A 16,795-nucleotide genomic window follows, 5' to 3' on the forward strand; every position below is an offset into this window, starting at 1 on the left:
ATATAAAGAAAACAAACAAAAACTCTTGCTTTAAACTAAATAGATGCTTATGCTATAAACCACATAACAGCCTCCCCAGCTTGGGCTATTCCTAATCCCATATGTTCCACAGTCATGGCAAACCATCAAGATCTCCAATGTCTAAAACAGAGGTGGGCACTGGGCAACATCCCAGTATTCCAACCAAGGAACAAGATAGTCCTAGATTTAAAGCAAACCTTTTGTGATGACATTCACTTCGAGGTTAAGTGATATACTCCTGCTGTCACTGGCTGGAGGGAAGATAAATACCGGCCTATTTCTTCTTTAGAACTAGTTTCAGGTGGCCTGAAATTAGTCAGAGGTTGTGAAAGGGAGCACTGAAAGATGGAAAAGGTTAATGGTTGGTTGACTATATCCCTAAGGCAGACAATATTAGGTGCACAATTAGGAAAAACTCAACACTTTGAACACCAAATGCTATTTGTTTTGCTAAAATTAATATTAGCAAAGTTCTTATAGCTTTTTAACTTTGCAAAAGCAAGTTTTCTGTTCCTATTGTCAAATAGCCAAATTAATGTGAAAAATTTAACATGCATGGTGATTTAAATATTTTTAGTATATATATGGCAACGATATATATAGAACTCTATATGGTTGACATATATATACTGCATATATTTACATCACCATGCATGTTAATTTTTTCACATTAATTTGGCTGTTTGACAATATATATAAAAGTTTCATAAATAATTTAAGGTTCCCTAGAAAGAAGCTATTTTTTTAGCTATGTAGGTTGGTTACAGAGAGAGAGAGAAGAAGAATCCTAAAACGAAATAGAAAAAGAGGGGCTATGGGAGAGAAAGAGAAAACAGAGAAAGGGCATGGATAAAGCAAAAAGGGAGGGAAAAAAAATAAAGGTGAGAGAAGCAAAGAAAGAAAGGGAGGAAAACAATGAGAGGAGGCGGAAGAGAGAAATAAAAGGGGAGGATAAGGAACAGAAAGAAATAGGAAAGAGCAGAAAAACAGAATAAACAAAAGAGAAAAAGGAAAAGAGATGGGAAGGGAAAAGAAAAAGCAAATGAAGTAGAGAGAGGGAACAGAAAAGAAGTATAGGGAGACATGAATGGCCTTATTCAAAAAGGATTTTTTCCCATTCTGTGTCTATGGGGAAATATTCTTTATTGAATAAGGCCCATAAAGAAGGAAACAGAGAGAACAAAAATGGAGGAGGTGAGCCTAGAGAGAGAGAGAGAGAGAGCAGGAGAGGAAGAAAAGAAAGCACAGGAAGGGAAGGGATGAGAAAAAGAAAAGGAAGACACAAGAGAAGGGAGAGAAGAGAAATCACAGGGGAAAGAGCAAGAGAATAAAGGTAGCTGACAGAAAATAGAGCACAGTTGTACTGCAGGAACCAAAAAATAGAAACGCAGGTTCCAAACCAGAGATCACAGGCTGCTTTGTCAGTTGTTATCAGAAGGTGGTGGGAGGCTGATGAAAAAGTTCAAAAAGCTGTGAAAAGAATTTTCACAGCTGCCGAATGAAAAAAAAAAAAAAAGGAATATAGAGTATTGTTTATTTGACTATTGGGATTCACAATGCTGAATTCTGCTTTTCACATGATACTGTGTATGTATTTGCAGGAAAACAGTTACTGCCAGCAACATCCTGAAAGCAAAAAAAAAAACAAAAACCCAAAACAAACGATAATATTTGAAAAAGAAAATCTTACACTGAAGCTTTTCTATCGATTCTCTTCTGTGGCTAATTTCGCTCTTAACTGAATCTTTGTCGCTGCTCCTTGTTGATCATTTCTGTTCATCCCTAGTCTACCATGCTTGACTCCTTTCAGCCATCAGAGGTAGCCCAGAGTTCACTGTGAATAGGCATGGTTTCCAGGATTGCGCCTGCTGCAGCACTCCCAGGGTCTTTAGTAAAAAGAAATATAATCTACTGTTTTTGCCCAGAAGTTGTGCACCGCACAGTGTATTTTATTAAACTTTCTTTACAATGTATTGTCAACTCATTATCAATTTTATGATTATGCTGTCTTGAATAAAGCAGTGTGGCTGTTGAGCCAGACTGCAAAACTAGGTAGAAGTAACAGTCAACCCACAGCTTGTTTGTTGGCCTTTATGTCTAAGTACCTAAGTGGATTAGCATGGCAGTTGTACTATTGTTTTTTTTCAAGATGGGTGCTTTTGAAGTCAGCCATGTAAAGAAGCAAATGAGTATGCTCACCAAAGAACTCATTTTGCACTGAAGGGTGTTCAGGTCTCGGAAGCCAGTCAAAATTGTGTTAAGCTAGGCCAATAAAAAGCTATCGCCCGGAGCTTGTTTATTGACCCCTATTTCAAAGGTGAGCTATTGAAAAAAAAGAGGTACATGTAGTACCCACTCAAAATCAGTTGCAAATAGATTTACGGTACAAAGTATTCAGAAAACCTTTTTATCTTAGTGCATTGTTCAGTTTTGTTATTTTAACTGTTTAGAGCTCTGGATGGAATCTCCATACAAATATAATAATACTGGAAAATGCCATTGGTTAAATGAAGTTCAGCAAAATCTGCTGCTGCTTATTGGAAGAAGTTTCATGCATCTGTGTTTGGCCTTCCTTTCTCTGACCTGGTTGTTCTTGCATTCGTATAGTGACTTGGGGGATCTCTAACCGGATGACTTTTGTTTTTCATCCTGTTCTAGGTAGGTGATCAAATGATCTTGCTCCAGAATTGCTGGAGTGAGCTTCTGGTATTTGACCACGTCTATAGGCAGCTGCAGCATGGGAAAGAGAACAGCATACTCCTGGTTACAGGCCAAGAGGTAACAGCCTTTATTTTCATTGTAAACATTTTCCAGCTTCAGTTAGTGAAACCATTGGCAGGAAAGAAGGAAGTGGGAGAATGTATCTGGATGGAAATAACCTTCTTTGATGAAGGACTACCATTCTCCATCCACACCCTCCATAAGATGCCATCGGATTTTAGATGTACTCGGAAAATTCTTGTGGGCAGATTTATGGCATCTTAGAAGTTCTAGGGTAACATCATTGTGTAAGTATTTGCACATTAAAATGAGAACCGAAGCTAGTTGTCCTCCAGACATTAGCAATGACCACACACAGGGCCTGAGTGAGCACAGATTTTCTCCCTATCTGTGTTCATATTAGATTCTTTGCAGTTGCGGTACTTCTTATTGAATCAGTTTAAGAATTTCTGAATTTGCTATTGCACCTGAGTTTTCAAGATCACATAGGTGCCTTCTTCATTTTATGAGGGAAATATTTGATAAATTAGACCCAAGGATTTAAGACTAGGAAGTAGAACATGGCTAACAAAGTGAAATACTGAATTTTGGCAATGAGAATTATTTGACCATTTGTTGAAACCCCTCAGTGTACAGGCGGAAGCATTGTCCAGTGGAAATACAGATTTAACAATGATCATTCTGTGCTCCTGTCTTACTGAAATCTCAAGCAAGACAGATATATTAAAGAATAAAAGAAATACAAAGTTAATGTTTGTATTTTAGAAGCAAATCTCATTACTTTATAAGTGCAATAACATATCTTGGTAGCTGGAATGTATTTTCCAGATCATATACCTGCCACGCACACAAGTTTCCAGCTACCAAGATATTCGGAAAATATGCATAATTATTTCTCTGTAGCTTACCCCTGTCATTTCTTCCTGATCATACAGAGATCCAAGGAGGCTCTTCTTAAGCAAATAATTACTTGCAAACGCCTGTCTCCTGGCCTCAACTCATTGTTTTGTGGAGAGTACTTCACACCGTTTGGCCTTATTGAGACTGTGGTTTCTGAAAGGAAGTCCTTTGAGTTTGGCTCATTACTTTAACACTCCTACAGGAGACAAAGCAATTGCTAAGGCATGACTGAGGTGTGCTGGGAAAGCAGGCTTTAAAGAGGGGAGGGTTAGAAAGAGGAGTAAATTGACGACATCATTCTCTGTTATGATACCACAAAATAAATGTTTTTATAGCCTAACAGAAAGTTAAAAAAAAAAAAAAAAGACGCTATTATTGTTAATTTCTGGGTTGCACAGAAATGCTGCTGAAGCAGAATTCAAAGGATGAGATGGAACAGTTTAGGGTACATGTTGGCCAGTCTATCATCCAGCTGGGTCCATGATCAGTGAATTTATGGAACTGTGCATGATTTTGTTGATCCAGCAGTTTCCTCCTGCTCGTTAGAGCTTCCAGTTTAATCACAATCAGCCTCTACTAGGCTGTGGTGCCATATGCCTTCAGCCACAGCTACCTGAGTTTCTGCCTTTTCCCTCACCCCACACCTGTTTTAAATCCTGCTTGCCATTTAGCCCAATGGCAATTCTTAGCCAAGGGCTCCTTCCTGAACCTGGTATGGGTGTGCACCTTGAGTCTGACCAGTAGGTGCTGCCGTTGTGCAGTGGTTCGGACCCATTCCTCTCTCTGCTGCCTTCCCAGTCCTGAGAGCAGAAGCCAAGCTCAGGAATCAAACCCAGATCTCTAGCAAGGAGGTGCTGGGCTGGCTCCTGGAACTGTAATTGAGAGGGGCAATCTGCAGCATGACTTTCGAATTACTCTTCTGCTGGTACCTCTTGCATGAACCAAAACTGACCCAAGCAGATGCTTTTTGTTTTGCTTTGTTTTGTTGGGTTTCAGAATTGTTGATGCACAAAGGGGAGCAACAATGATCTGCAGATAGATACAGACTGTCCACAAAGCGCAGCCGCTGAGCTTTGTAATGGCTTTCAACAGCAGTGACAGGATAGTTTCTGATTCTGCAGACATTTCTCATAAGAAAATCAACACCCATGTCTGTATTTACAAGCACGGGTATGAGAACAAATGGCCACTGTTGGAACAGACTAGGGATTGAAGTTAGATTGGGCTCCTTCATCTGTAATTTGACTGTCAGTGTCACACTGCTTTTTCCATGCTGTTTAGTAGGCACAAGGTTTCCTTCCTTTCATCTTCCTAAAATATAAACGCCCCTCGATCCTTGAGATGTTTCTCTTGGGCATGTTCCCTTTCATTCCTTTGCTGCCCACTTTTGCTGCCACCTGGCACCCTTCTCTGCCCAGCTGGGGGACGGGAGAGGCTGTATCCCACGCAGGGTTACTGTTTCCCTCCTCTGGGAGAAAACAAAGAGTTCATTTTTTCACACCAATTTAAGTCTGGTTGTGATAGCTGATGCATCACACATCTTTAAAAATGTACCCATAGATAATGCCTAGCTCTAAAATGAAGAGCAACTCCAGGCAGACGCCAATTGCGTAGCACTGCTGCTGTTTTTCAGCTGGATAGGCTGTGTTACCACACTTGCAGAATCACTGCCTGCAGAAAATGAACATGTTTTTAAAGCACTGTGGGAGATGTGTGGCACACATTCATTTCTTGGGGGATTCTAATTCCATTTGGCATTGCTGTCAGGGACACAGCGGAACATGTCTGGCTGTTTTCTTGGGATTTTTTTTTTTTTTTGCTAGGGGATTTGAATCTGCTAATCTAAACACCTGATTTATCAAATGTTTCTCCCCAGAAGCAAAGAATATGAGAAATCCCTTGATTGACAAGGCCTCCTGTGCCTCACTTTAGATCAGTATGAAATCGCATGACCAAAATTGTTGCTTGGCGAACATGATTTTCTCAAGAGCAGAATGACCAAAACTGACCTCTGCATTTCCCTTTTGGCCACCAAATGGAAAAAGGTAGAGAACAGGATGAGAATGCAGTAATATACACCTACCTGTGAGAACAAATTAACATTCATCTGCCCCCATGCAGAGACTATGCCTTCTTAGAACATTTCTGGCTCTTCTGCAAAGTTGCTGCCCTCTAACTCTGTTGTTAGACACAGTATAAATCAGCTCTGGATTCTGACCTTTCACCTCAAAGCATTCTGGGACTTGTAGTCCTGTTTTAGATGGGAAAAGACAGGTGGCTACCCCCCCAAACAAACAAACAAAAAAATGAGGCTTGGCTCAATCCATTGCTTTTGGCTTTGAGTTAGTTTATATTATATAAAAGTGCCACATGAAAATAATATAGCATTATATGAAACCAAATTATAATAACATTAATAACAATGCATAGTGTTCTAATCCTGTTTATGTTGCTACATTTTGTTGCATTCCTTTGATTTCAGATTGAAGTGTCAGCAGTTGCCACCCAGGCTGGAGCCACCCTGAATAGCTTGGTGTTGAGGGCACAAGAGCTAGTCATCCAGTTACATTCTCTTCAGGTCGATAGACAGGAATTTGTTTGCCTCAAGTTCCTTATTCTCTTCAGTCTTGGTAAGTACTTCACACAATCCAAATTTCTTTTCACGCCTATATTCCATCATGCACTGGGATGTCGAACACTGTCTTATTCTATTAATTTGTGGCTGGTTTTCATTGTCATGTTTGTCGATGCAATGCCTATCCATGAAACAAATAAAGAATTTGTGCATAATATGTGCAAGGGCTTAATTGGGACATGGCCCCAAAATTGCTTCATCTCTCATAAAGAAAGGGCAGAATCCTTGTGATTTTCAAAATGCATTGCAGGTTGATTGCTAGCCGAGTTAAAGCAAAATGACATCTCAGCTGCATAATAGCAGGAACCTTTTATTAGGAAGTTTTGCACAGGTACAAAAGTAAGATGAGCAGAAGTCCCATATTTGTTTTAGCAAGTTGCTTTCCTGTACACCCTCTGACTTAATTTCATGGCGATTTTAAGTCCGAGGCCCCAAAATTTAAAAAAAATTAAAAATTAAAAAAAAAAAAATTAAAAATCGGCCTGCGGGTCGGAAGTCGGAGGTCAATTATGCTGGCGTCCATTTTCCGCACCTGTGGCTGTCAGCAGGTTTGAGAACCAATGCCGGCAAAATTGGGTGTCTGCTGTCAAACCCGCTGACAGCCGCCGCTCCTCTTTTTACCGCGGGCCCTCATTTAAATACTGGATCGCGCGCCCAGAAGAGTGGCCTGGGCGCACGTTGGGAGAGCTGGCGCTCGCCTCGGAGCGCCGGCTCTCCCGCCAATTTTACTGTATTGGCCTGAATACACAGAGATGTTAGGATAGCAGGAAATGCTTCTGTAGGGGTTTTAAGTAAAATCCAATTACCAGAAACAGTACTCCACACTATATTGCAAAGAAAGCTTGCACTGTCTTTTAACATAGAAACATAGAAATAATGGCAGAAAAGGACCAAATGGTCCATCCAGTCTGCCCAGTAAGCTTATGGTAGTTTGTGCTGTGCTTTGTAGGTTACCCTATGCTTATCTATTTCCCAGACCATAAAATTCAGGGCCCTCATTGGTTGTTGTTTGAATCCAATTCCCCGTTACCCCCATGTTTATCAGTTTCCCACACTAGTCCTCGATTGCTGTTGAATTCAATTCCCTGTTATGCCTTGCTGTTGAAGCAGAGAGCAATGTTTGAGTTGCATCAAAGTAACAGTCATATTGGTTAAAGGTAGTAACTGCCGCATCAGCAAGTTACCCCCATACTTGTTTCCCCAGACTGTATAAGTTGGGGTCCTCGGTTGCTGAATTAATCCAATTCCCCTTTTCCCCCTGCTGTTGAAGCAGAGAGCAGTGATGGAGTTGCATCAACAGTGTCAAGGTTTATTGGTTAGTGGTAATAACTGCCATGCCATCAAGTTACTCCATACACTCTTTTCTTTATGTCCATCCTTTAGCCTTTAGGATTCCATAGTGTTTATCCCATGCCCTTTTGAATTCTTTCACTGTTTTGGTTTTCACCACCTCCTCTGGAAGGGCATTCCAGGCATCCACCACCCTCACCCTGAAGAAATATTTTCTGACGCTGTTTCTGAGGCATCCTCCTTGGAGTTTTATTTTGTGACCCCTAGTTCTACTGATTTCTTTCCAATGGAAAAGGTTTGACATTTGCACATCATTAAAACCTTTTAGGTATTTGAAGTTCTGTATCATATCACCCCTGATCCTCCTGTCTTCCAGGGTCTACATATTCATATCCTTCAATCTCTCCTCATAGGTTTTCTGAATCTGACCCCACACCATTTTGGTAGCCTTTCTCTGGACCACCTCCATCCTGTCTCTATCCCTTTTGAGATGAGGGTTCCAGAACTGAACACAATACAAGGGCATCACCACCTCCATTTTCTTACTGGTTATTCCTCTCTCTGTGCAGCCCAACATTCTTCTGGCTTTAGCCTTGTAACATTGCATCGCCATCTTCAGATCACCAGAACTACCACCCCAAGATCCCACTCTTGGTCCATGCACATCAGCCTTCCCCCCCCCCCCCCCCCCCCCAATCTCATACCGCTCTTTTGGATTACCGCATCCCAGATGCATGACTCCGCACTTCTTGGCTTTGAATCCCAGCTACCAAATCTTCGACCACTCTCCAAGCCTTCATAAATCCCTTTTCATTCTCTCTACTCCTTCAGGCGTGTCCACTCTATTGCAGATCTTGGTATTATGCACAAACAGACAAACTTTACCTTCTATCCCTTTCGCAATGTCGCTCTCTGAATAAGGATTTTTAAAAAGTTCCTATTGCATTCATGCTTACTGCTCCTTGAACAAGAAGTGTTTTCCTGATGACAAAATATGATTGATGAGACATGTAAAGTACTTAATACTATACCCTTTAAACTTAGTAGAGTTGGCTGAAAGACATTTCATTCTGACTCCAAGTTGTATTTTTGCCATGGAGAAAATGAGGCCTAACATTTGTGATGTGTGGATTGTGATCAGTGAACCTATGAACTAGCTGTCCATCATGTCTTTATTTTTTTTTTTTGTAAACAAACCCTTTGATTTGTGGATCACAAATTCCCTATGGATTTCAGTAACAAAAGAAATCCAGAAATATAAATACATATCTTTCTCTTTTTCTTTGCTGCAATGTACCTCTTAGACCCATCACAGCATCCAAACAACAGTTTGGGGATGTTGGGGGTGCTAAAATTTGCTTTGTTGGTCTGTTATGGAAAAATGTGTCTCTTGACTTGATTCGTAACTGAAAATATCAGAAATGCTATGACCTGCCCCTGGTTACATTTATACAGGGAGAAAAAGTGAAAACAACTCAACCTGTTCAGAAGGAGACTCTTTAGAAAATGGACCCTGAATTTATCTCTTGAACTTGGTGGGAGTAAAGAATGGTGATTATACTGTGGAGTCTAAACTAAATTCTCAAGACAAACAGGCTTAAAGAGATCCGTGGAGTCTGTGATAGCAGAGTCACTAAAACGTTAATTAGGCAAAACCTTTCTGAAGTAGCTTGTAATTTTTATCAAGAACAAGGAAAAAAAACACAAATAGAATAGATATGTCTGTGAGTTCTACCCAGAAGGGTTTGTGCCTGAGACATTACGTGCCTCCAGGACGAGGTCCAGAATGGCTCACAGCAAAGCTCACAGATCTGCATGGTCTCTTCTTAAAAGAAAATCCAGATGCTTCTGATATACAGTTTGATTCATTAATGACCATTATAAATCTGATCAAAGACTAGTTGCATCTTGTATTCTGTTGAGACTTTGCTTCACTAGCAATAATCCAATGAAAGGACTTAAACTGTAATAGAAAATATAGGAGGAAATCACCTGGAAAAGAATAGCTTTATTTGAGAGAGACAGACCCCCAGGAATTATTGAGCTTTGGAATCTCTGTGTTACTATTTGCAGAAATTTAGGAGGGGTGTGGTGGGCGGAAGGGATGGATTTGAAGAAACTGTAATTTTGTGCGCGTATGTCTGTGCACGTAAAGGGCTAATCTGAGAATTTTCAGAGCAGAATGATGCGCATCGGTCAGCTTTAGCTACAGTCTGTGGGTCAAAATTACATCAGACTTTAGTCCTACCTGCATTGTTCTAAAATTACTCTCAGTATTGCATAGTGTTATTTTTTTTTACTAACAAAGGCCTAGATTTTCTAAGACACTGTGTCGTCGTGAATCGCTCAGTACAGGGGGGCGGGGGAGCCTGCGATGGCTGACAGCGATCGCACCCAATAGCACCATCGTAAAAGGTGGTGCTATTGGGCATGAAATTGGAAGCAAAAAGGCTCCTTACCTTTTCGCCGTCCACGCTGTCTTCGCGGCGTCTGCCCCGGTGCCGCCCCGACTCCTCCTGTTCTGGTCTTGACGCCGCCCCTTTTTAGTGATCGCACGCGAAAAGTCCCTTTGAAAAATGACCCCCAAAGCTTGTCAGTTGACACTGAATTATCTTAAAAAGTTGCAGAAAATCTAAGAATCACTCTATTAGAGTGGGGGGTCATTCCTCCGTCTAGTGTGCAGGCTACATGCTGCCTTCCCACCGATTATGGCTGGCAGTGCCATGCCCTAATGAACTGCAAGGCAATGACTTTCTCTGTTTACCTTTGCTAATGTTTCTGTACGTTTATGATGAACTCATTAATAGAAAAAGCATTTAATGTTCAGTTAGGTGAAATAGCTGTGGAGAATGCTTGAGTATTGCTGGCATGTGCTCTAAATTAGGAATAACTTCAAAATGATGTTTTCCTTACCAAAAACTAATATTTCTGATGGCTAGATCATATCCCTGCAGCAACCAATAAGAATGTGGGATTTACTGTTCCAGAATTCCATAAGGTTTGTAGCACTGAAGTTAACTTTCTTTGTCCACTGCTAACTAGCCAATATAATGTTACACTTTTTCATTCTTTTTTTCTCCTTTGTGCGGTTTAACAGCTGCTATTCCCAACACAGGACATAAGAAAAAAGGCCAAACTAGAGTTTAAAAATAGTGCATGTTTATGTAATTCCCAATATGCATTGGACACGGGAACAGAATCACTGATAGGATCCCCTGCAAAACACTTCTGTTGACACAGATTCCAGAACCTGTCTGGTGATATCTAATTGAATTTGCGTCAGAGGAATGCAATTAAGGCTTGCCAGTTCATAAAATCCCCAATTTCTCATGACTGTGCACTGCCAAAGAGTCTGTGGTAAAAGCAGTTCTGGCTGTTTCACACATTTGATTCCCACTTAGACTAAATAAGAGAGGGCACAGCATGGAGGGGGAATATGAAGGACCCTTTGCAGACTTTCTCAGTTTTTCTAGGGTGATTTGGGTTTCTGTGTATCGTGCTTTTTAAGGTCTTCACCCTAATAAGGGAAGCCTTCTAGTTTATATTGCTGTGATTGTTAACTTTTATACTCCTCCTCCCCATCACATTGTCCTTACATCCCTAATCTAAGTTGCCATAGTGATGGCCGCAAGACACCATGGCTGTGATAGTGTCTGCACAGAGGAGCCAGCTTTGAAAGTGCCAGCTATTGATCCTGTAACTTTAATTTAGACAGGTGTCTAATTACCACCTTGCCATTTGCTATAGCTGTAGAAATGGTGACTCCCCCACCTCTGACAAGGAGTTTTCTTTTCTAGCACATCAAAGTCCAGATGCTCATAATTTCAAATGCATTGCTACATATTATCCATTCTTCCCACCCATCATTGCAGAGAGAAGACATGAGGTTGAGTTGCCTCAATCTCCTCCAGAGAAGTAATTTTGTCGTATTTTGAACACTGGACATATTGGAAGGCTTTGAGTAATATTATGTTTAACAGAATAGGACAAGATTGCATCCAAAAGCCATGGGTGTGATTTCCTATATCAATCGGATACTTTTTAAATCATGGGGATCCAGAAAGAAGTCAGAAGGGGTAAAGTATGCCTGCAAAGTGACAGGGAATTTTCCTCATCCTATGTAAAGGGTGTAGCTGTATCTGATTCTACCTTCTATTGCAAGTGAAGCAGTCAAACAATGAATTCATTGATATATATACTGTGCAGTGCCAGTCTAATTATATTTTAATTATTTTAAGGGGACAGTGGGTTCAGACTTTGCAGATGTGAATGTAAGAGCAAAACAGTTAGCACAGGCAGTAAAATACAGAAGAAAAAATGTTCTCACAAATTTGCCAAAACAATTGCAAATCATGATTGTCACAGATGTGAGCCCTTGGGCTGTGGCTTGGTTGACGCTGCCTAGTAGGCAAACCTGCTAGGCCGATGCCGACAGCTGGAGATGGAACTTTACCTAAACCAGTCCCGTTCTCCACAGGTTGAGCCCTTGGGTTCCAGGTGCTGGCAGGGCTTAGGTGACTGTCCCTTAAGGGGTGGTCAGAGAGATTTCAGGTATGGGCAGTGGTCAGGGCTGGCAGTGAGAAGTCAGAATCCAGGTACAAACCGAGGTCAGGGCAAGCAGCGCACAAAGGGAAGCCGGTGTCTGTAGAGAAGTCAGTACCAGGCAGGAGGCATGAGAGTAGTCAGAGTCTATGGCAGAGATCAGTAGCAGGAATTAAGACTGGGTGGACACTGAGGACCGGGACAAGGCAACAGAGAGGCAGAGTAAGACAGGAACAAATACAGCAGGGCATCAAGACAAGGCAGGAACAAGACAGCAGGGCAACCAGGCAAGGCAGGAAAAATTAGGCATGAAAAGGGACCAACATGCCAGTGGCGTAGCAAGAAATTAATTTTTTGTGAGGGCCTCAAGTTAACATAGGTGGGTAGTTGGCATACAGGTTTAGGCCCTACTAGTTGTACTCATCAATAAATAATGCCTTAGAGTGCACCTGACAATGGGTTTCTAACTAGTTTGATCATGAGTGATATTTTAAAATATTTTAATTCTATTATTTCAAGAACTTACCAACATTAAAAATACCTTAATAATCTGTATACATTAATTTTATTAGATAAAAAATGGTGTGTTACAAGAAGGATATTAAATATATTAAATGCACATCACAAATCATTCATACTCAAGTTTGTTTATCTATCTAATTTGGCCATCATAATAGGCACCTCCAGCTAGCAAAATACCTTCTTTGCCTTATTCTTAATCATAGGCCAGTGATCGGTTTTTAAAAATGTTTTATATTTATGTCCTTAAAATGAACTTATCTTAATGCTGCATGAGTGTTCCCCGATACTGGTCCACGTTTCGTAATCCTGCATCAGGGGATGCTCTGTGCTCAAAACCACTTCTTCTTATGGAATTTTTAAAAATTGAAACGTTACTAAAAAATAAATCAACAACTCTAAATTCTGGGCAATGGCATTAAAGGTACCTATTACTTTTTATAAAAATACTGCACAGGAAACAAACTCCCTCCAATGCCAAACATTTTGTGAAGTAAGACAAAACCCTACAAAAAAAATCCCACCACCATCACCTAGAACCTTGCCATACCATGCCACAACAGCAGTAGCTCTCAAGACTCAAACAGCAGCAATCTTATCTATAAAAAGGCAGCAAAGACAAGCATTATACCAAGCCCTAGAACACTAATTGGGCAAAGAGAACAAGCCAAAGTGCTGCAAATCCTGCAAACAAGTTTAGGGGTGCAGGGACCTGTCTGCTACAGAACACTTTCAGTTGCCCTCCCACCACAACGTGTTCTCCTAAGAAATAGACTTTTATTTGTCAGATTTGGCAGGACTTAGGATTTAGAAGATAACAACAATTCAGGGGGGAGTGGCCAAGATGGCGACTGACTAAGAGGTGCGGAAAGCTCTCTCTATTACCTGTCTCTTTGTTTCCTGGATTTTTGGACTTTTACCCTTCGATTTCATGCCTCATACCAAAAGAAAAGCTAGGCTCCGAGAAAGCCTAGCTGTTGCCGAAAGTTTTAATACCCAACAACCTACTATAGAGAAGTTCTTTGCATTGACGCCGATGGAGCCGGGAGCGAGGGCCGCAGTAATCGGAGAAACAGAGTGAGCTTCACCGATAATGGCCAAAGAGATCTCGCTGAGTCCCGGCGCGCCTGTGACGCCGTCCCCACCCCAACAGTCGAGAAGCGTAGGAGAGGAATTATCATCGGAGCCCCTGGATAGCCCCACTGAGCTGAAAGCACAGAGGGAGAGCTGCCAAGGAGGAAATCGAGGAGGGGAAGAGAAAAGTGACCGGTGGGAGAGTCCGGCGGTCCTGCCACAGGGAGCTTACCTTCCCCCACTTTGAGAACCGACTAGCCCCACTGAATTGACGTTGGGAGAGAATCGGGACAATGATACTGAGGCCGCACGAGGAGGTGAACAGATCCAAGTAAGACCTTTCTTGGTTAAACCAGCTAAAATATCGATGGAAACTCTTTGGGAGGCATTAGCTTCGATAGAAAGTGCAATTATTGGGTTGTCAAGGTCTATCTTTGAAATAAATAAAAATACTCGGTATAATGAAGAGAGAATAAATAAACAAGAAGAAACAGCTTTGGAAGTGGAAGAGAACCGACACCGGCAAAATTGAGCGTCGGCTGTCAAACCCGCTGACAGCTGCCGCTTCCGTCAAAAAAGAGGCGCTAGGGACGCGGTAGTGTCCCTAGCGCCTCTTTTTACCGCTGGGCCTAATTTAAATAAATTAAAATACTGTATCGCGCGCACGGGAGAGTGGGCGCTTGCCCGCTCTCCCGCGATTTTACTGTATCGGCCCGAAGGTGAGTACAAAGGGAAATATCACCAAGTTTTTGAGCCAGGGAGGCAAACAGAATCATATTTTGACTCATTAACTGAGCCAACATGGCTTCTAAACTTGTTGGAGAGACAATATAATTACTGACAGAGGCTGCAGAAAATGTGTATTTTTGTCATTTGATACAACTTGCATCTTGTTTGTATGAATCACCTTTATCGTTGGTTTGTTTTTCCTTTTGTTGTGCTTTCCAAACTAACCGTAAATATAACAGGAAGATGATCTGTAGTGCATAATATCTATTCACCATAAGGCTCTTGCCCAAGTGGAGTAGAGTTCGAATGATGGCTGAATGACAGCCTGTAAATAAAGTATCTGCAGGTGGCAAAGGACTTAGCAATCGATGAATTTCACTCTGCTGTCAATGTGCTGTCACTTTAAAAAGTCCAGGAGGACATTTCTGCTCTGACAGCTCTGATTATTTTTACAATAATGGCTGGTGGACAGCTGGAAGGCTTTTGCTAGGTGAATATCAGGTTTTTATCCTGGAATTAAGAACTGCTACCTTATCTTTTTATTTTGCTTAATTTAACCCTTTATTATGCTCTATAAATGGCTGTCCCAAATCAGCATGGCATAAAATCTTTGATTTAATAGTTGATAAACCTAAAGGCTGATCCCTGGGATTTTGGATTAATGAGGAAAGGGGCCATTCTACAGGCAACAGTACCCACCTGATAAAGCTTGTAATGCTTCAATCAAGAGTAAGAAATAAAATATCTTGAGGGGGGGAGGTAGGGAGGAAGGAAAGGTGTTTTAGGAATTAGAGAGAGGAAGGGATGAAGTTAAACACTGGATACGTACAGCGTTTTAAAATGCCAATTCAATGGAAATATCTGCCAACATACTTTTGATATACAATTTTCTTGTTTAAATATACAGGATATTAACATTCATCAAGTTTATTCTTAAGTCACTTCAATTTGAGCTCCGGTGGGTGAGAGTAAAATTTGTTATGCTGAATATAAGACCCACAAGACAAGTTGTCCTTTGTGACTATGCCTTTTTCACTAAAGTGGTCTAAGAAGAAATCTGTAGTGGAGATGGTTTTAAGGAGTATATTGATTGAACCTGGACAATTTTAGCACATATTTGAAAAAAATCTATAAAAATTTCAGACTAAGGACCTATGATTATAATATGAAGGCAACTGGAGTGGCTTAAAATAAGCTTGTGATGCAAATTAATATAATGGTCCTGTACATTTAATGGCAGCCGATGGCTTGACAGCAGGAGATTGCTCCCGGGACCCCTGCTTGACCACCAGGGACTTTAGGCAAGTTTTTTTTTTTTTGGGGGGGGGGGTGAGTTGTAATTAACTAAGTTTGAAGGGTTGGGGTGATTTTGTTTGTTTTTTTTTAATAAATGTGCCCCTCCCCCCTGCGCTAACCCAAACAATGAATTTTCCCCGAAGTTCAGGGAAAATCCGTCTTGGGATTCAGGTCCTCCAACCCATTCCGAATTGGACTATTTCTTTGAAATTTTCCAATTCGGCAAAAACGATTGCACATCCCTATAAAATACCAGTACATAGGCGTGCACAAATGCTCGTGTATGTAAAATCCACGAGCTGCATAAGTTTGGACTTATCTGGAAAAGTAGCGGCACTTATCCCGATAAGTTCTGATTTATCCAGTTAAGTAGCAGCACTGTGCTGGATAAGTCTGAAAAGCACTACTTGTTCGTCTAAGTAGCGTTTTTGGACATATTCAGGTATGTAAGATAGCCAGATAAGTTTAAAAATAAAAGCACTACTTATCCAGAAAAGTTGAAAGTTGCCATCTAAGTTGCGGCAAAGGTGGTACTTAGCTGGACAAGTTGGAATTTAGCCGGATAATTGTGCACAAATGATATATCTTCATATGCGAACTTCAAACTGAAAGGGATGCGCGAGTAGATTTTACTTGTGTTATTTAGATGCATTTACCCCCATGTGTTGGCAATGAAATAACCAGTTTTACCAATTAGTCTACCAGTTCACTTAGTCCTAGTCTTTATTCACCCACCATGTAAACAACACTGATGATCTCTTCACTTAGCAGCAGCAGTAATAAACAGGCTGGAAACTGTAAGGGTTCCAACTCAATTTAACTGATAGGTTAATTGAGGAATTCTTTATAAACTCAAAAGTGAAAACAGTTCAATGGATTTCTACAACTTGAAACTCAATAAATTTGTGACCAGAAACAGTTCTTCCAATTGTTCCAGTCAATTTGGCTCCTTAATTACTCCTCCTTTCTTTACCAATTGAGTTCTCAGCTTATACTCTTTCTACTACTTAACCTTTGTTTTTTCTTCATGGGAATGGAGGGAACATTTTTCTACATATTTTACCAGCA

At 40.9% G+C, this 16,795-nt stretch overlaps 1 protein-coding gene across 4 annotated transcripts in view; it reads left to right on the plus strand.

The window, feature by feature from the left end:
- Window positions 1-16,795, plus strand: part of NR5A1 (nuclear receptor subfamily 5 group A member 1) — a 174,079-nt gene that overhangs the window by 141,333 nt on the left and 15,951 nt on the right. For 3 of the 4 annotated variants that reach the window (XM_029613113.1, XM_029613114.1, XM_029613112.1), the window contains exons 5-6: window positions 2,680-2,799; window positions 6,125-6,272. In XM_029613113.1, coding sequence (XP_029468973.1) covers window positions 2,680-2,799; window positions 6,125-6,272 — 268 coding nt within the window. Of the gene's footprint in view, window positions 1-2,679; window positions 2,800-6,124; window positions 6,273-9,022; window positions 9,119-16,795 lie in introns of all 4 variants that reach the window. The other variant, XM_029613115.1, reaches the window with a different exon arrangement.

The sequence above is a fragment of the Rhinatrema bivittatum genome, chromosome 8 (assembly GCF_901001135.1).
Source record: "Rhinatrema bivittatum chromosome 8, aRhiBiv1.1, whole genome shotgun sequence".
NCBI classification, from domain to species: Eukaryota; Metazoa; Chordata; class Amphibia; order Gymnophiona; family Rhinatrematidae; genus Rhinatrema; species Rhinatrema bivittatum.